The 21,066-nt window shown below is 37.8% G+C and overlaps 1 protein-coding gene across 4 annotated transcripts in view; it reads right to left on the bottom strand.

Annotated features, from left to right (window-relative positions):
• Positions 1-20,359, bottom strand: part of IFT80 (intraflagellar transport 80) — a 62,686-nt gene extending 42,327 nt beyond the window's left edge. For 2 of the 4 annotated variants that reach the window (XM_062582519.1, XM_062582522.1), the window contains exons 1-6: positions 19,954-20,087; positions 19,555-19,639; positions 18,246-18,337; positions 17,454-17,672; positions 6,151-6,261; positions 3,799-3,867 (exon numbers count right to left, since the gene is read on the bottom strand). In XM_062582519.1, the coding sequence (XP_062438503.1) occupies positions 3,799-3,867; positions 6,151-6,261; positions 17,454-17,672; positions 18,246-18,285 (439 nt within the window). In that variant the 5' untranslated portion in view covers positions 18,286-18,337; positions 19,555-19,639; positions 19,954-20,087. Of the gene's footprint in view, positions 1-3,798; positions 3,868-6,150; positions 6,262-7,458; positions 7,503-17,453; positions 17,673-18,245; positions 18,338-19,554; positions 19,640-19,953; positions 20,088-20,271 lie in introns of those variants that run through there. The other 2 variants (XM_062582520.1, XM_062582521.1) reach the window with 2 other exon arrangements.
• Positions 20,360-21,066: the final 707 nt, after the last annotated feature.

Genomic DNA, 21,066 nt, shown 5'->3' on the forward strand with positions numbered 1-21,066 from the left:
CAGGACTGAACTGGCCTGTATAATGCGTATGTGTTTTATAAAGGGTATGATGAAGTCCTTCACCAAACACTGTTAAAGAAACTACGTTTTCATAGCACAAGAAGGAAAGTCAACCGGTGAATTTAAGATACGACTCTCCTGTAAGGAATTATACCTGTCTTTCCTGAAATGAGGGACATTAAAATAGCTAACAGGGTAGAGGAAGCTAAGGAATGCAAGGGAAACCACATACCCTTAGGAAGTAATCAACTTGCAGCTTGAAGATTGAGAACTGAAATACCACCTGATCTTCTGCCTCGATGTTAGAGGACCAGTGTGTTTTGTGACTCACATTAAGAACACCGGTGCTCCAGCATAAGCCTAGTTCCAATTAAATACTTAGAGTGGATCCATAAGACTTGTTTGTCCACTAAGGTTCTCAGATCTTGGAGAAAGAGTAAAGTTATCGGCAAAGTTACCAGATTCATTGATGGGATGAGCTAAAGAAATGGTGTTTCAGAAATAATCTTTCTAGTAATGAAAAAGACACACTTGCATTCTGCTTCTTAATTTTCTTCTTTTTGTTGCCACAACTAATACCTTTGATCCTGCAGGGGATGATGAGGGTTCCAGAGCCAGTAGTTTTTGAGCCTCACCAAAAGCGATTCTGCAAAAAGACTGATCTGAAGAGAGACTATGTAACTGTGAGCTCAGCACTGGTCCTACTGACCAGATAGTTGGTCCGTGAAGAACTCAGTGCTGGTGGCACCACTGAGCCTTATAGCGACACAGACCCTATAGGGCTTTGCTCCAAATGATCTTAGTGTCAGGGTCTACAAGGTGCCATAAAAATTTCTGCTGTTAAAGTTGTTCTTTTTTTCTTATGTAGGTCTTTGACTCTTTGCACATGCTACTCCAGTGTCCAAAGGAAGAGACCCACTTTGAGCACAGAGTCATGCTGCAGTGCATGCATCACGGAATACACAGATACAATGCTGTTTTAAGCACAGTCATGTGGGCTACCAACATATACCAAAGGAAGCCATGGGAAAACATTACCTCATCCACCTATATCAGTGAACAGCATCAGCTGGAAGCCCAAAGGATTGTAAATACAGCAATTTTTAAAAAGCTTTCTGTTTAAGGAAAAGGAGAAACAAAAGCAAGATGAGGCTCAAAGAACAATGCAGCCATAACAGCAGTACGTTACAGCCAGAAGCTTAATGCAATAGAGGCTACTGGGGCAGACTAACTTTATTCCATACATCAACATGATGGAAGGACATGGGGCCAGAACACTCTATAGAAGTACTGAAAAGGCTAAAAAAGGGGGAAAAAAAGTCTGAATTCATGTTTTTGTAGTGAATAAAAATCCAAAGATAGAATAGGCATGTGGACCATTATTCAAAGATAAGAGTCAGAAAATTTATTTCTAATACAAAGAGAGGAATGAGTAGAAAGAATGTTAGCAATGGTAATCCTTTCATTTCTTCAGGAGATGATAAAGAAAGTATAAAATTAGCTCAAACATAATATACTTCTTTTAAACAACATAAAATTTCTGCACAATCCTATCTTGATGCCAGGTATGTCAGCAACTTACAGAATGTTCTGCAGGAATCTGATCCTACAAATTCAAAGTTTAAAGGGCATTTGAGCCTCACAGGATCTTACTTTAAAACACAAATACAAAAAAACAATTATGCCATGGGGACCCAATTCTTCCCTTACACTACACCAGAAGCTCTGATAAATCAATAGAGATTCAACCTGCTTTTATCAAACTTGAAGGAGGCTCTTACTTTATAAGCTTCATCAAATTGATACTTCAAATAAGCACAGTTAAACATAAGAAATTTAAAATATATGAATTGAGAAATGCTGTAGAGTGCATTGTGTTATTCAACATTTTTTTCCAAAAAATATAGTTTTGTTGGCTTATCTTCTTACACTGTAAGCATGAAAAATACATTACATCTGAATATGAACTTCCTTAACAGAACTGAAATACATTTTACCTTTACTGCTGTGGTTAAAATGCCTTCAACAGGTTGAAAGAATTTAGATAATTTGTTTTAGAAAGAGATAAGGGTCTGACATTTAACCCAACCCCAGGTGCATGTGGTTTCTTAAAAATGTCAAAAGGTCACATGATTTCAACGTATGAAGTCTGAAAAACAAAATCTAGCTTTATATCACTGAAATAGTACATAAATGTTAGAAATTATGATTATAAAAATTTGAATGTTTTGAATATCAGATGTCTATAAAATATATTTGCAGCTTGCAGTGTTACACTTTAAAATAATGCGATTTTAAATTGACTTAAATAAAAATAACTGCAATGCTCTAGTACACATAAAACTGTAGTTACAAAGCTAAGACGGAGGTTAGCTCTCTATGGCCCCAGTTCAACAAAGAACTTAAGCACAGGAATCGCTTCGCTTCAATAGGACTCTTTGTATATATTAAATTAGTTACTGGGTTAAGTAGATTGTTGAACTAGGGCTGTTAGGAGCTTTAAAGTACAGAGGAGCTAACCTATAAACACTTTTTCTCATCTTTCAAGCATTCTTGTAATGCTTTTAGAATTTTTTTTTCAGCTTCACCATAAGTGTCAGTGGCATGGTATTAAAAAATTGATCTATTTTGAATTCGTTGATTCTTTCATCTCTCCTGAATCCTGAGGGTAGAACTGAAGCAGTTGTCTGGAAATATTGTAAAATACTTTTATTTCAGAAAATGCTTTTTTCTTGAAGATATTCACCTTATTAAAAACCAAAATTGAACAGTTTTCCGTTATATTTATCACTCAAAAGAAAACTGTCTGGAGGAAGGGATTGATTATAACCACTTCAGCCAAAAAAGTAAATGTTTCAAAACTTAAAATAGAAAAATTGGAAGCTATAACAAAAACTATTTTGTATTCATAACAGGAAAATTATAATTCAGTAATAAAAATGAGATGAGTATTTTACCCATTTCTTTATATTTTGCCAACTGATCTAGACCAAGCCAAAATAAAGTGTGAACACCACTGAAAAACTTTTATGGGTTGTAGTTAGCACATCAGCGTGAAAAGAAGAAAGATGATGATTGTGCCTTATCCTGAAAAAAAAAATCACCTGATAGAAAATTCGTAATAGATATGGTAATTTAGAAATAGACTAAACAGATCTTATCAGCTATTTTTAGCAGAGAAGCTCCTCCTTTGAAAACACTGACCAAAAATGCTAACTCGTTTAGCGGTGAGTAAAGGAAATAAGTGTTATTGTAGTCAGACACGGAGTTCCACAATAAAAATTACAATACAGTATCTGTAATTGTTCTATCATAGTAAGAATGACGAAATCCATAATGATAATATTAGACAAGAATGGAATACCACTTCTGAGAGCGGTATATAAGGACATACAGTAGGTCCATAAGAACACAATGGGAGCACTAAATGCGTCTATGCACTAGATTGTATTTAGTTTTATTCTTCTACTGATTTTACAATTTGATAATAAATTGTTTAACAGTCAAACACTCTTATTCAAAAAGAGGCCTTTTAAGCGTAGCTTTGAACAATTTAATGAGAACATAGCAGTTCAGGTAATGAAGCTGAAAGTCAGAATTTCTACCTACCAACATAAAGTCAAAGATGCAGTTCCTACTGAATTCAGCTACGGATTTATCTTTGATTTCAGTGGAGCTGACCTAGGCCTTAAAAACCTTAATTAAACCATTACTGTCAGCTTTAGGGTCTGTAATTTCAATATATTTTATATACCCAAAATAAAAAGTTCTAACTGAACTTTAAGAAAATTAACTTACCTTGCTGAGCTAAAGTGGATCTCAGCATTCCACTTTTAGACCAGATTTTTACTTGACCATCTTCACCAACTGTAAACAGAGAGTTACAGAAATCATCAACTTACAAGAAGTAATAGATCTAATAATTACAGCAATTGTAAACTTAGGGTATTTATTAGGAAATATTTAAAATATTTTTATGTAAAACCCCAGGTCATTCTACCAGTAAATATTGTTTAGGTAGTCTTCTTAACAAGAAAACAGATAATAGTTAAAAGAAAAATATTTAAGATTGTTCTTCTGCCATTATCAACAAATCTTTTCCTTTCCTGATACTCCCAATAGTTTTCTTATCTGAAGCTGCTCCTGGAAGAGAAATCCCATCGCTATTTAAATACCCCAAGCCTTCTATTTTCTACTCAACATTACTAGTACACCTCATCTATTTACACTTCAGCGGCCCAGGAGGTGATTATATGAGCCTCTTAGGAGTCCAAAGAGAGCAGGAGCAGATTTTTATGTATTAAACTGGACACTTCACAGTTGATAAATGGTGAAACTGAAGATAACCAAAGGCTCCATTTAGAAAGTTAAAATTTTATAATACATTTGCATGTTACAAAGAAACTCAGTTAACTTATTAAAGTTCTTATACACTATACAGAAAAGTTAGTTATGTGTACGTAAGGAATACAGATCTCCTAATGTGTTATCATATTTTGAAAGCATAGCTCTGTGTCTTTACTTAAACCTCCTAAATTCAGTAAAAAGGTTCAGGACTCTTAATACCATTTCTCCTTTCACAGGTAATTTACTTACCAGATTTCAGGTTTTTATCTACGGCAGATTTAGCTTTAAATATTTTAAAAAGTAACAAAAACTACTTAAAAGATCTTATTTATGTACACCCAATACTGTTAAAATAGAACTTCAAAGAATATTTTAACTGATACACTGTCATCAATGATTCACTATTCCTCCTAGCATAGTTGCAGTATAAGAGTAGCAGATCTTTGCAGAGTACACTGTTTGGATATGGTGATGAATTCACATATTCCCTGTAAGTATCACGGAGTCTTTCTAAAAGAAGATTGAAAAAACAATATTGATTTTTTCTTTGGAGAAATTCCTGAGGCAAATCTCTCTTTAAAAAGAACCCTTTGGGATTTAAGAGGAACATGCCAGACTGAGTTCCTTGAAGCAGTATTTTAGAATCAGACTGAGTCTGGAAACAAGCAGATCCAAAATTATCTTCAATACTTCTGGACTGAGTTGGAATTTGTCCAAAGAAATCAGCTGTGCTAGATCAACAGGAGGCTGCATACAGAAATCCCACTAAGGAGAAGTCTATCACAGGAAACGTAATTAGCGTCTCCTTAACATCTAGAAGTTTTTGACAAAAATGCCAAACACAATTAATTACCAGAAGATTTAGGACAAAAAGACACATGGTGATACAGACGCTGGAAGATCCTTTCCCAGCCCTCTTGGAGAAAAGGGTTAGTTAGCAGCTGGATCTACACCACCCAAATAATCAAGAGAAAGAAGCACTGGAACATCTAAGGTACCCACGAGGCCTCAGTAAATTCTGGTGGCTAAAAAACCTCCAATGCCATGTGCAGGGATATATAGGTACTGACTTAGCAACCATTTTCGTAACAGACAAGGGGGAAAAAAAATCAATCAAATATCCTCTTTTATGCAGCACCAAATATTTATGGAAATCTCTTAATATTTTGACATTAAAAACATTTATTTTCCAGTAAACAGAGTAACTTAAATAGGATCACTAAAAGAAAGATAAATGTTTTTATTAGCTTTACCTTAGGTTAAAATAATAAATAAAAATCAGAGAACATTCTTCTAAAACAGCATTGCTCAAATATCACAAAATTAATCTCTATCACATAAGATGATTATAACCCCAATGCTAATGGAGACATTAAAAATAAAGTTGGAAATTATAGTTAACTTCATTTTATTGTGGATTTTGCGTTTCCATTCCCCCCCTTCTCATACGAAAATTTAAAGCTAGGTCAGTATATGCACACTTAATAGACTTATTCAAATTCAATATAGTTACGATATAAGCTATGAAATTTAGGTCTGTATCTTTTAAATGTATGTCAAGGATTCATTTTTAAAATTATTTTCTCCAAAACATTCTATTGTATTAATCCCCTAAAATACTCACATTTCATAAATACTATTGAAGGTACTTGTATTTCATAAATTGTGTTTAATACTACATTTATGTACCCTTCCATTTTTTCAGGGCATGTATGTCAACTTTGTATATTAAAAAAAAGGGGGCTTTATTCTGAAAGAGCTGTTCTACTATTTTAGTTTTCAAAACATTTTAAGTATGCTTACCTGTAACCAGTGCTGTTCCTTCATAATTCCATCTTCCTGCAAGTACAGCTCCACAGTGTGCCTCTACACTTTTCTCTAGTCTTCCTGATTTTGAAATCAAGTGGAATTTCCCTAAATAAAGTTTAGGTTAGAAAAAAAAATCTAATTTTGTGTTTAGGTACTTACAACAGTAACAGTGTCATTTTTGGTTAAAAAATAAACACAAAACAAAAACAAAATACAAAAAAAAGAAATATGCCGTTGTATTATTCACAACTACGATAAGCCCAAACAAATAGTCTCCTGCAGAAAGAGAATACTTGTAAACCAACTGCCATGCTGATTTTTTTTTTCCTTTTGGTATATATAATCTTTATTTTGCCCATAAATTTTACTTACATCCTTCTAAACGCTTGCACCTTTTTTCTGGGGACACAACTCCTCAGTGTTATTTCACTGTCTGAAAGCTAACATACAGAGTTTTATACACTGTACCTCAGGAGAGTCCTTGAGTTTTCTTTTTTAAGATCTGAAAAATCACTCAATAGCAAAAGGATAATGGAAAAACTAGTACAATCTGACCATCACCAAGTGCCTTTCTCTGAGGAAGCATTACTGTTTTCATTATAGGGCTGTTGTGGAAATTCACAGAAGCCAAAAACAAAGTTATTAATGGTTTCAACAGAAGCATGAGGAAGTCTTTATTTCCAAACGAGGGATGTTGCTTAAATCCAGGAAGATCAAATTTTAACTGGACCAAAGAGCAGACAAAGGAAACATGCAGCAGAACAAATGCATGGCTTAGAATAGCTCAGTGATTCAAATTAACTACTTTAAAGCTAAAACGCTTCAAAAATTTTATCTAATCTGCAAGACAGTGAGCCAATATAAGCAGTTTTCAGAGTGACCACAATTGTTTGAGATAAACTGTACACACATACCTCACACTGAGTGTGTGCAAATGCCCCATCACTCGAGATGGGACAAACTTTCCATTAATAACGTACTGCATATGACCCTCTTGCTTGAGAATATTAGTTATAAGACAGGCATACTGGTTAAATAGCAGTATCCCAGAACAGCAGCATTTTGGAAAAAACAGAGAAAAAGGAGAGTATATTTTCATTTATCAAAGGAATTCAAAAGTGTTTGGATTACTTATTTGAGGTTTTTTGTTTTGGGGGGTTTGAGTTTTTTTTTTTTTTTTGGTCATAGCCCTTATGAACAAGCATGATGGAGTTAAGGTAAAAAGAAGGTAGTTTAACCCGTGAAAATCAGTTATCTCTTATCAGGAGAAATTAAGCAGCACGAAGAAAGAAACTGAGGTACCTGAGCTGCAATGGAGTACCTTCATCAACTCAAAGAACCTTCTAACAGCCACCAACTAATGCAAAAGTTTCCAGGAGAATGCAGCAGTGTTTAGTGTGTTCCTTAAGGAAAACTGAAGCATCTAGCTGTCCATTTTAGGAGGCCTTGGAAGTCACTCTGATCTAAAGAAAACTGGTATGGTAGATTATTATCCCTGAAGTAATCTGATGATGCAACTCATCAGTAGAGGTCCCAAGATCTATGGAAAAGAACAAAAATTCTTCAACTTTTGTTCAATTTTGTATAAATTGGTTTTGGGAAAGCTTTGGGCCCAAATAAAAATGATCAGGCCTCCTCCCATGCAAGCCTCTTCCCATGCAGCCAGCTAGGGAAAGTCATGACTGAATGCAGACACAGCTACTAGGACAATCATGTGTCGGTCTCCAGCCTCAACCCCAACCCAGCTCACGGCGACTGCCTGGCTTCAGCCCAGCCCCGGCGGTGCATGCTGTGCATGATGCCCAGGGTTGGGGCTGCCCCAGCCTCAGACTCCCATTCACAGCTAACTTTTTAACTCCTTCTCCTTGTGCACAAAGGCTCTGAAGAAGCGGTGACCTCAATCTTGCCGAAACAGCACCAGCACGTGTTACGTGATGTATCAAAGGATTTCAATGGCAAAGAGTCAAAAGTGAATGTCAAAGGAGCCACAAGCTTACGATTGCCATCAGTAACATTGCCCTGTAAAAAACATGCCTCTCTTGCTCCCCCCAAAAAAGCAAAAATGTGGGGGTTTACAGGGTGCTCCACAGCTCCAATTCTGGGACGAAAAGAACTGAAGAGGCATCAGATGCATTCGACTTTGGGCAGGAATCAAGTATAAAAGCACGCTCCCTTTACAGTTATTGCGAGAGCCAGAAGTTAACTGATTTCAATACACTCATTTTTGTGAAGGTGTATGTTGACTATCAAGATAAGTTCTTTCAGGCATTTTTTGGGGAAAAAAGAATTGACCTGTTAAAGGGAACATTTTGTATTTAGTTTTGCCTGCCTCCGTAAGCTATTTCCATTATCATATACAGGGGGAAGTAGCTTTTTAGGAAATTTAAGTGTTTAATGATAACACTACTAATGCCAAAATGCCACCTGAACTACATAAAAATACCCTATCCAAAAAAATTTGAGAGAAGCAAAACATACAAAGAACAAATGGTCAGAAGAGCCAGAAGTAGGAACTACATGCACATCCATTTCAGTGAAGAAGCACATTATCTAAACAAGTATGCATATGCAGGTGATAAGGAGTTAGCTATGAATTGCACAGAAGGTATAACACGGAACACCATCCAGCTATATCCACAGTAACATCACAGGAGCTAAGATGGTAAGGTTTAAGTGGCTCATGCTTCCAGAAGCCTGAAATAACTTCTACTGTGTTCTGTCTTCCCATGTTTTGCATATTTCAGTTAAACAAAAAAAAAAAAAGACGTGAAACCAAACAAACCAAAAACAAACAAAAATCATTCTGGTAGATTAGTTAGTAAATTAACATGATCCACACGTTGGTGCTGTCTGTAGTATTGATCAATACAGACCCTACATAGTAGTAAAAAATGTAATACACAAACAAGTACTCCTTAAACTTTGTCTTCATTTTACTTTTAAGCACATAAATAAAAAAATTTGTTCAATCATCCAGCCAAATCCCTCCCAATGCCAGATTATACAACTGATTCTTTCTCTCAGTATTAAAAATCTTTTGCTGGTAAAATCAGTTTATTTGATCAGACCATTCTGAAATATCACACACTGACCTATACATTTTTGCTTAAGATTACCCTTATCAGTTATATTCATACCGACCAGAGTATTCTGAACATCTGCTTAATCCAATTTTTCTGTATTCACAGCACTAATACCTCTTTTAAGGTATTAGTTAGGTTAAGACCTCTTTTTCCTCATTTAGTGAACTCTTAGATTCTTAAAATTTTCAATACTGAGTCTTCTGCATTTTAATACATTATTCTAGGTTCCATTCTTGTATGGACTGTCTCTCAGCTCTAAGATACTTGTCTTTTGTTATTTTAATCACAATGTATTTTGCACATGAGTTGTCTCTGATCTAGCACTATTGCTTCCTCAATTATTTCCCTCCTATTACATTCTGGTTTGGATATAGCAGTACCCAACTTTGCTGAATAAGAGAACAGAAGAATACAAATATAACTATTCTCTGATTTTTAACGTGACCTTTATTTTCTTTCTTCTGAAGGACTGAAAGAAATTTTTAGCCATGGGTTTAAGAAAGTATAAGAACTGAAGGGTTTGCAACTCCCAGGTCTGTGCAGCTCCCTCTCGTTCCCAGTCCACAGTAGATGGGTGTCCAGCTCTATTTCCTAACTATATAACTTTTGCATTTATGATACACAATTTCCACAGCTGTAACTGATTTCTGTATAATCCTTTTCAATTAAGGGTCACATTGTTAGATGATACCAGATGGCCTCATTCCAAATGTTACCTTTAATTAGAGAGACATGGAATTATGTAATTACAGAAACAATTATCATTAAGATGCAGCGTGGAATATTCTCACATTACTAGACAAAACCAAATTGTTTGCACACAACAAAATCGTTAAAGGCATATCAGAAACATACTGTGAGATGTTCATAAAAGTTATTACTTAGGTTTAATCCTCCACTCATTCAAAATGATGCTAACGATAAAACTAGTAAACAAATTCTAGAATGTCAGTCACATGAAATACTACAGATACAGGAATATATAAGGAGATAATATAGAGATAAAAATCTATCTAGACCACAAATAAAGTTACATATCTCTCATATAATGCATAATGTAGTACCCAGGGCAGTTTATGCATGCATAGCATCAGTATTGCCATCATAGGGTCTTCTTCTTTTTTTTTTTTTTTTTTTTTTTTTTTTTTTGTAATCACAGAAATTTGAATTATTCTTTGAATAAGTAATATTTCATAGAATAGCAAATCAACAACTGCCTATTAAAAATTCATTTTGTTGGATGTTCTAAAATCAAAACAAGATTTTTTTCTGACATTATTCTCAAGGTAAAACCAATAATTGAATTCAGAGGAATTCTTCAACTAATGCTATCTTCTCGGACTAAATTGTCAACATGATCTTTTCTGGCTTTAATATAATACTTAAAAAAAAAATCTTTTATCTGATCATCTGTCTTATTCAATGCCAAGTATAAAAGATGCTTGTTCATTGTTTAGCCAAGACCTTTTTCACTGCAGGCTACTCAAATCCTATTTGATCATAGAACTATTAATATTCTCAGGTCACTACCTGAAGTATCCCTCTCTAACTGACTGAGCTCTTCATAACCATTACAAATATATTTCACTAACATACCTAGGAAAACCAATGAGCTTCACAAATACAGAACTAACATAAAACCAAGCTCAAAAGCATCTATCAATTTTCAGTATCTAATCTGAAACACTGAGAACTGTTTTTTAAGATTACATAAAATTCTATGGCATTTTATGTATTTAAACTATAATTTCCATTGACCCAAGTGGAATCTAAGAGGCCTAAATCCTCCTGAGAGCAAACCCCTAAAACTGACACACAGAAGAAAAAATAAGTTAAAATGAAAGAACAACTTGTAAGTAACTGAATACTTTGGTTTATGTCACATTACCAGATCACAGTGGGACATGTCACCAAATACAGGTGACATACAGGATAAAATCCTATTATGCTGGGAAATATTCAACTGATTTAACAATCTTTTGCATCCTTTCCCATTTTATAAGCTCTTACTTTACTCACAAAGCATCTTCCAAATATTGAAGCATAGTAAACTGCAGCCTAGCAGGGAAGAATATTTCTTCATACAAGAGCAAGTTCATCTTAGACACTAAGACAGAAGTCATCTGGAAAAACACAATCATGCATTTAAATACCATATCGTTATGCTTATGCACAGTAGGGCCAAATTCAAGTTTTCATGGACACCATCTTTATTTCTGTAATTTACTTTTCCAACATGTGAGTTTGCAGCTGAGAACAGTGAAATGATATGACTCATTAGAGTCTGTGTTTTTATACTACATACACACATACAGCTTGCTCCAAAAGCAACACTTCAATGCATTACTCTGTCTTCGTCTGTTCTTCAATTTAAAACTCAGGTAGCAGAGGCTTTAAAATTAGAACTAGTTGTATTCTTACATATAATTAAGAAAGGGAGAAGTGAAGCAACTGTAACCTTATTTTAAACTTCGGATCTGTAAAATACTAGTCTTTTCTTTTTATTAAGTCTTGAAACCAGAAGCTGTTCTCAAGCTTAAAGTGACTCTCCAGTTCTGGAAGAATTTCAAGCGGGAGATTAGCAGCCTATTCAAATACAGAATATAAAACATGTATGTTTTGTTCATTAGTTTTCATAGACTCTTAAATGCTGACTTAATGTAAAACTACCAATAACAGAAAGTTGAAAAAATAGGTTTATTCACTTATAAATTTGTGCTTAATAAGCACTTCAAAACTGAACATTTTCTTTACTTTTGTAAAAAAGCAGTAACAACATCAGTGTAAGTACAAAGTAAGAGAACATATCCCACAAGAGAGATGCAACTCAGAAGAAAACCCAAGAGGATTAAATTTACATTTGCTCTAATTTCACAAACATCTGGAGTTCAACCAGGAATTAATGCAAGCCTGGAAAGACATTACACTCAATTTCCATTGGATTCAGCAATTTCCAGGAATCCTTATCACAGAGATGAATTAGCTGTTGCAGGAAAATTGCAGGCCTGGCCTGTAAGGCGTACTATATAAGTAACAATTAAACAAAATTTTAACTTGGAAGTGTTTAAAAATAGTAATTAAGAAACAAAATTTGTTCATAGACTTACAATGCAGTAATTCACTTGCACATGCACCAAAAAAAAAGAAGAAATCTCTGCAAGATAAGTCCTCTCTACTGAGAATGTTATCTTACAACAGGAGACAAAAATCTCTGAAATTTCTCTAATAAATTTTATCTTAATTTATTCTTTCATAAATTAGATTAGTACAATTCTGTACTTTAATTCCACAACAACAATAACAACAAAAAACCTAAGATTTTTTGGTAAATACATCTCATGAATAGTCTTCCATAAAATGAATGTTTAGAATGAATTTATCAATGTTAAGACCTGATCCCTTAGTTTTAGTGACAATTACTATGCAGAAATACCCTACAAGAAAGAAGATAAAGTACTAATTTGAGCAAGACAAAAAATGAAAATCTGTGAATTAATTGTAGTAAAAATAACTCATTCCACAAATAGCAGCAAACCTAATCAACTTTGTTGTTGGACTCCCAGCTGTCTAAGAAGGGGCTTCAGCTCAGAATCACATGGCATTCACTTGGGGCATTCACAACAATTCTTCCCTGTGTGGATTTTTTGTAGCCAGTGCTGCAGCCTCCCCTTAACGAGGGCACTCACTAATTTGGCCTTTTCCCATCATCTAGCTGCCTCTTTCCATGAAAACTGTAGGGACCAAAGATGCCCTCTCCTCCGGAGGTAGCCGAAACCCACAAAGGAGCTCCAGAGTTACTGATTTCCCACCAGCCAGTCCCCCTGCAACAAAGAGTGATGATAGAAATCTTATTCTCTCAGAAAACAGAATTAGAAAAACAAACAAACCAACCAACCCCTTCCAGGCCTGCTTCCTCCCTCAGTTTTGTTTAATACTCTGCACATTCACACAATCTGGCATTTACTCCACTGACTTAAAAAATAGAAATTACATCCTATCTTTTTTCCACAATACCCCACATTATCTTTCCACTGCAGACTTATCTACTGCTTTGTAATAATCACAAGGTGTTTAGCTTTAATAGCAGTACAGCCTGCAGAACTCAGTTCTACTTTGCACTGCACTACTGCTAGCAAAATAGTAGCATCCGAATTAACAACAGGAATAGTGACAAAGGCCCCAGATGTCGAGAAGATATGCAAGGGCCTACTACAAAGCAGGCTCCCTGAACCACGGAAATTATCTAAATACAGATCACCACACTGGCTTGAAGAACTAAGGAATGTGCTGTCCTGGGAAGCTGGGCAAGACAGTAAACTGCAGGCTTTGAATAGACAAAACCTACTCTAGCTACGTCATCAAGATGGTAAGCCTTAATGACTTGCTGAGAACTGGACAATTCTCAGGGCCCATACTTTTGTAAAAATAAAATAAAATAAATAAAAATACCACTGCAGAAAAGTTGACAGGGATAGGCAAACCAGTTCATACCATACGCAAGAGCAAGCTATATTATAAGAAAGTTTACCAAGCTGATCTCCAAAAGCCAGGCAATTATAGGATTTATACACCCTCATGTGCACATGCATTCTCATAGAAACATAATTACACGATTTTTTGTATTTTCCATAGATTTTTTTCCTCATTCTGTATTTTTTCCCATTTCTTCTATTCATATGGAGGAGACAGTATTTTTCCTAACCTTGCTCTCGCTGTTTTTTGTAGTTGAAATAATTAGCTGAACTCCTACGATGATAAATTTAATTAAGCAACAAAGGCTTGTTTAAGAAAACTTATAACAAACGAGAAGTTACAAGCACATGAAAACAAAGTCTTCCCAAGGAAAATACAGGTCAACATTAAGATCTCGTTTTAGAATCTGTTGGTCATCACAATTAAAATCTAGAGCAGAAGGAAAAATCACCAACTGAAAAAGCCATAAACCCTAACTTTAAGCCCTTGTATCAGGCCACTTAAATTAACTTCTAACAGTTAATTGATAGCCTTGCACAAGTCCTAATGAATCTGTGACAAGATTCTGGGACCTACTTGTGTGTGGTGTTATTCATGAATCCTTATTCCTAAATTATAGCTCTTTTTTTCTGTTTCACTTAATCCAGTTTCAGAAGAGTAAGCATTCACACCTACTAGACATTATACTTCAGAACGGATAATCTTATCTAAAATTTACATTAGGTTTCACACACAGATTGAATAAAAGGGTTTCAGAATGCGCAGCTTCCATGACATTCTAATTTGAGCACTCAAAAGCAAAAAGATCAGACTATCAACCTGTCTCAACACATCTATGAATATGATTTATTTTCTTAACATATCTTAGTGACATCTAACTCAGTACAGTTGTCATGTTCACTGTTTACACACACAATTCAGAAATTTACAAAAACCCAGGTATTACAAACACAAATGTGAAACCTCTGAGAAAAAAAAGAAAGGAGAAAAAAACCCTGGGAATTAGAGCACACGCCGAGTTATAGAAACCCCTTCATCCTATGTGTATCACTCTGGAAAGAAAATGAAAAAAAAGCTCATGCTCAAGGATAGAACTCAACTCAGTTAACATCAATTAATGACTGACATTCTGAGCAATGTCTTTGTTTAGGTAACACAAAAGAAATAGCATAAAACTATACGTACATGCTAATATTAATTGATACAAATGAATCTTCCTTTCAATTTCCACTTTAAGAGCTCTACAAGTAGTATCTCATTAGCCCCAGCTGCCTAAAATCCACAGTAAAATTCAGCATGAGGTATTGCAAAAGTTATGATCCTACTTAGTCAAACTTCTCTCCTCATCTTCCCTCCCCACATGTATCTAGGAATCTGTAGGGAGCCAACCTTCTGACACCAGCCAAAAGATGTCCTGCTTTTGTTCCATGAGTTTAGTGCATTTATTCCTTGGGAAGTACAGAATACCTTGAAGAAATCTTGGCCTCCACAGCCTTCCTAATTTTTAAGTGCAACTTTTGCCAACAGTTAGTGAAAAAGCCAAAGTTTCATTCAAAGAAAGAATTTTTCCTACCTTCTTCAAATACATACTATATCCCTCCATCTATACAGAAAATCATGCTAAAAGCTTCAGCTCTAGACTGCTAATGTGGCTAACAAACCTTCTGTTCCCAATCAAGCTCACAGTGAAGCTAGCCAAAAGCCTACAATAAGTCCTGTTCACCAATGAAAACATGCTAGACCTACAAATGCAGGGCTCTAGCCAAAACATGAGCAGAGGTTAGCTGGGAAACATTCACCATCCCATTAAAAACATCGAGAGGTCCCCATGAAAACTATCAATGGGTCACAGGCAGATGGCCACTATTATCCTGATGGAAACTTTCTTCAGCAATTGATCATGATTCTCACTGTTCTGCCCCCCAAAATGGCAGAGATTTACAGCAGGACATTGCTTTCAATTCATTACTGAGAAAGCCCCATCACTATCTGTGTGGAAACGCATCTTTACCACCAAAATCTTTGACCTTTGACAAAAGAACATCAGCTAAGCTTAGTGTGTTGATATGCTATCTACTTCTCTGTGGCACATATTTATTACCTCTCAGCAAGCTAGTTTAACTGACTTACTCCGAAAACTTCCACAGCATTTTCAACTAAATAAAACACACAGGCATAAGAAGTTAGGGTCTGTGTAAGGATTCTCCAACTTCAACAAGCAAGTCACTGAGCTCTTCCAAATCACTTCTATGTCAAGTATCCGGACGTAACACATGGAAGTATCAGAAATCATTCATTAACTAATATGCCATTCCCATCAGCAGGCTCTTGCCTGTGGATTGTCAGGCAAGCAGTACCGGATCATACCGCAGGCTTGTTTCTTACTAGTGCTTTTATTCTAACATAACTTTTTATATGATGATCAATGTAAAACAGCAGATTTCAGAAAGGATCAAACTCTTTCAGGTTTCAAAACTAGTATGAACAGGAAAACTCATCTTGAGTTGCCACTTTGTGAGCCTTGGGTAAGAAAAATAAAAAGGGGGTAGAAATGGGTTTTTTATAGTTGTTTTTCATATTTTGTTCAAACAGAATTAAATCAAGAAGAAAAGAGTCCAAGTGTTTTTCCTTAATTAAAGAAGAAAACGGATGAGGAAAGGAAAGGAAGGAGAAACATACACAGGAAGTTCCTGATGGCATGGAACATTGTTTTAAGATACAGTACTAAGAAGAAAGGAGACAAACACTGATCTGAATTGTATGGAGTCTTTCACAATAAACATAAAACAAGAATGAAACCAGTTAGCTAAGATTTCTTAACTGAATTACAGATAAATGTATACACGCCTTCACGTAGGAATGAAACTTTGTAAGTCAATCAAATTTGATATTTAGTCTCTTTGGGGAGGAAAATGTAAAAATAAAAGCAATCCACCAGATCTTCTTGCTCCCACAAACACATACACAGGAAGCCAAGAACTACTGTATTAGAACATATAGTCTAGCATTAGTATATTAGTATACTGGACAAATAGCTGTACACTGGACATGCTGAACATACAGTCTAGTCCTCTATCCCTGACAACATCCAGGACTAGATGCTTTAGAAAGAGCTTCAGGACTCCACAAGGGAGATAAGGTATGTTGGTCTCATTTTGGTCACTATTAGCTGGAAAAGGGATAAATTGCTTAACCATGATGTTTAAAATCAGTCTCACTAATTTGGTCATTTTCAATTCGGTATCTATGTAGATATTTAAAGCTACTAGTTTATGAACTAGAAAAATGTGAAATAAGAATCACAGAAGGGTAAGCATACTTTTCAGATTTTATTATACACCATAGAATCATAGAATGGTAAGGTTGGAAGGGACCTCTGGAGATCATCTACTCCAGCCCTCTGCGTAGCCCCGTACCGGGATTGAACCCGTGACCTTGGCATTAGCAGCACCATGCTCTAACCAACTGAGCTAAAATAAGAGCTACCCAATGGCAGAATATGACCCTATGTAGAAAAAAATGATATATCTGCTCACAGATATTTGATAATGTTATACTGGGGAAAATCATAATAATGATGTATGAATTTTGCAACAGCTATTCACTTTACATCAGTGCAACTGGTCTATAGGTATCTGAACTTGCTTTACTGCTGATCATTGAATTGCAGGTAATTTTTCAGGTATTGAGTGACATAATCACAAAGTGGCATGAATTGATAAACACTTCTAATTGACTTACCATCAGAACTTGTAAGAACAAAGCTCTCTGCATAGGACTGCTTCTTTCCACCTACACTTCTGGGAAACCAATGAAGATCTATGGGATAAATATCATCTGGAAGTTTCACCACTTGAGTAGTCTCACTAGTTAACAGGTTCCACTTCATAATCTGGTGATCATCACTGCAAGAATACAGCTCATCAGCTGTAGTCCATCCCACACAGCTAACTAATTCCTTATGTATAATTAAATTAAGGAAGTTTTGGTTATTAGAAGTAAAAAATACTTCATCTAGGCTGTACAAAACTGAAGGTACAGTACAGGAAGATTATTTTAGGAATATTACATAGAATGTTTCCTATAAAGACAACATGAGCTTTCATTCTTTCTTCACTGTTTTGTGTTAGAAGAGCTAGCAGAAATTCCATATAAAATAGAAAAGCAGACTGAAACCGTATCATGTAAAAATACCATTCTTATTACAATACATTTTTATTCAAACATTGGGTTATACCTCTAAAGGGGTCTTGGTGCACAAGACAAGTGCAAACCACTCAACTGTCATCCAAATTAGCTTATGTCAGCAGTTTATATATGAGGCTGAGTTATTGCTGGGTATTGCAATGGGAGTGTTCAGTATCTCCAGAAATGTTGTCTTTAAAACATTTTAAACAGGTTAAAAAAAAAAAGAAAGCCACATATAATTTACAAATATTTTACTCTGACATTTAGGATGTAAGGAAATCCTTTCTAGTAAAAAGGCTATGAAGATTTAATATGTTGTACTAAGGTTCATTCTGAGAGAAAGGATATGTTTCGGTTCCTTTAAAAGTGAAGTCTTCAGTCTCATTTCGGTTGTTCAGATGGAGCATTAAAAAAGATGTTCTGGGTATGATATAACTCTATTAAAATAAAACAAGCACACATGTAAGTACTCAAAATTAAAAAGGAAGATACCAATACAGAAATTAAAAAGTTTTGAAGTAAGTAATATTAGATTAGTACTGTGGCAAAACAGTCACCAAAATGGACCTGAATTTAAGGGAATTATCCTTGTACAGTACACAATCACACACAGATCTGACTGCTTACTATAAACACACCAAGTAAGTTAAAGAACAACTAATGTCAGCAGTATTTTGCTGAAGCATTATAGGTAAAAACACTGAAGTCCTTTTATGCTTACAGTCAGTCATGAAGGTAGCCGTGGAAAGCCTGAAATCACAAACTTTTTGAATCGATTCATACCTGAACAGTGCATTACAAGAAAATTTAGAGAAAAGAGCCATACTCTCAAAATAATCCTGCTGTGACCAAATGATGATCTTTCCCTGTCAGCCACAGCTATGTGGAATTATGTGGCCTTTCAATCATGTCTCTGATTTCTAGAGGGTGGTAATGGTTGGTGTTCTTCAGCACCAGCATCGCTGTTCAGCATATGCTACAAGATTTTCCACCCATCATTTATGGGGCTAGTGTCTACATCACGAATTCTAGAAAGGAAAATTAAAAAAAAAAAAAAATCCACAAACATAACTGTAAGATTGTATACAGCAAAGAGAAAATACGGAGCAAAACAGCACTAAAATATGCCTTCTTCAGTTTAACATAGGTATCGCTCCGGCTTAAGAGAGTATTTCTCATCGATCTGGATGCACAGATCTTACACCAACAGGTAAATCATTTCAGAGCAGTTACTCAGTATACGCCCTCGACATCACAGCTCGGCCAGGAGTCCAACATGAGCTGGTAACGCTAGCACATCAGCCGAAAGCCTCTACTGGAAGCATCAAGAAGCTGCTGCGGTAAGGAGGAGGCTGAGCTGGAGGCAGTAAGCCGCTCTACCTCCGAAACAAGGAGTTTGGCTCAACTTCCCTCAGCCGCAAATTCCATCTCGTCCCACTTGTTCACATCACCACCATCCCACGTTTCCTCATCTCGCGCTCTCCTCCGCTCCGGAGCAGCTCCATGCGAAGTTAAGGGTCAGAGAAAGGAGTAGCGTGAGCGAGGCAGGAGATTGAGCAAGACTGTGCAAGCACAGGGTAGGGGGAGAGAATAGGAAGGGGAAAAAAAAAACAGAAAACAAAAACCAGCCTGGGGGAGGAAGAGGAGGACATACATGGTGCTTCCTCGGGGTGCAGCGAGCTGTCCAGGGCACAGAGGCGGCTCATGCCAGGGCGATGCTGCGGTTCTCTCCACGCCACCTGCACCCAAGCGGGGGGGGAACTGTTTTTTCTTTTTTTTCTTTTTTTTTCTTTTTTTTTTTTTTAGGGTTTTGCCACACACGCGGGCGCCGCAGAGACAACGCGGGCCCTTGGCGCTCTCGCTGCTGCCCGTTGCCCGCGCACACACTGTGGCGCTGCCCCAAGGCAGCCGCCCCACGCGCGGGTTCACCGGCCTCCCCGAGGAGCCTGTCTGGGGACGGGCTGTGGGGCGCTCCCCGACGCAGCCCCTTCCCCGCCCGCGACCCTGAGTCAGACCCTTCCGCCGCCGCCGATCCCCTCCCGCCGCATTTTACCTGTGGCGGCGGACGGGAGGGAGCGGCGCGGCGGCAACCGCACCCCAACGGCTGCCGCACTCCGCAGCCGCGGCGCCAGCGCCGCAGAAGCGTCTCCCGCGTCCCCCCTCCCTCCCCGGCAGTGCCGCCGCCAAGCTGCTCGGTCTCTATAGCTACTTCCCGCGAGACTTCTTCCTCCCTCCTCCTCCTCCTCCTCGTCCCACCGCCACCTCACGAGCCCTCCCCAAGCTAGGTGACACGACTCAATGGCGTCACCGCGCCGCCTGTTAATTAATTCTGCTTCAGGAGCGTGCGCTGTTTTTATTTCTTATTTCTTACACGTTTTTTAAAAGCAGTGCCTTCACGCCGCGGTTCCGCTCCCCATCACCTCTTTCCACCCGTTACCCGGCAACCCAGCACCGCCCCCTGACCTATTTCTATATAAATTAAAATAAGCCCCTTCCGCACGGGACAGGCGCACGCACTCCCCGCCCCCCCCCCCCCCAAAAAAAAAGAAATCAACGTGGCTGCCCTGCAGAGACCGCTTCTCCCAAAGCAAATGAATTTATTTTTATTTTATATAATCCGCCCCCCCCTTCTCTCCCCCGTCCGCGCAGTAACGGAAAACAAGATGGCGGCGGGAGCGGGGCTTTTCTTCTCCTCCTCCCCGCGTTCAAACCCGCGGGAGGCCGGCCCCCTCCCTTCCCAGCATGCCCCGCGCCTTTCTAACGAATTTCGGTTCGAGTTTGCCGTTTGGGCGCCATTTTCGAGTGTGGAAGCCGCCAAGCCGCGGCGGGAGCCGGGATCGCTGCTGCCGCCGCTGCCGCTTGGCCACAGCCGCGGCCGGGCGCTGCTCGCCCTCGTAGGTACCACCTCGGCGCGCAACTCGGTGGGGGCAGCCGGAGCGGCTTTGCGCGGCGGGGCTTTCGAGCAGAGCTGCCGGCAGTTTGCCGGAGGGCAGGTGGAGTCCGTGCGGGGAGGAGGAGGAGAAGGGGGGGGGGGGGGTCCTTCGCCGTGAGCGGAGCAGCGGGGGGCGCCGACGGGGAAAACCTGCCCGGAGCAAGCGGCAAGTTTCTCCGTGCAGAGGGTGGTGGCGGGCTCCTTACTCCGTGCCTTATTCTTCCTCTTCCTCCA

The sequence above is a fragment of the Rhea pennata genome, chromosome 9 (genome assembly GCF_028389875.1).
Source record: "Rhea pennata isolate bPtePen1 chromosome 9, bPtePen1.pri, whole genome shotgun sequence".
Taxonomy (NCBI): domain Eukaryota; kingdom Metazoa; phylum Chordata; class Aves; order Rheiformes; family Rheidae; genus Rhea; species Rhea pennata.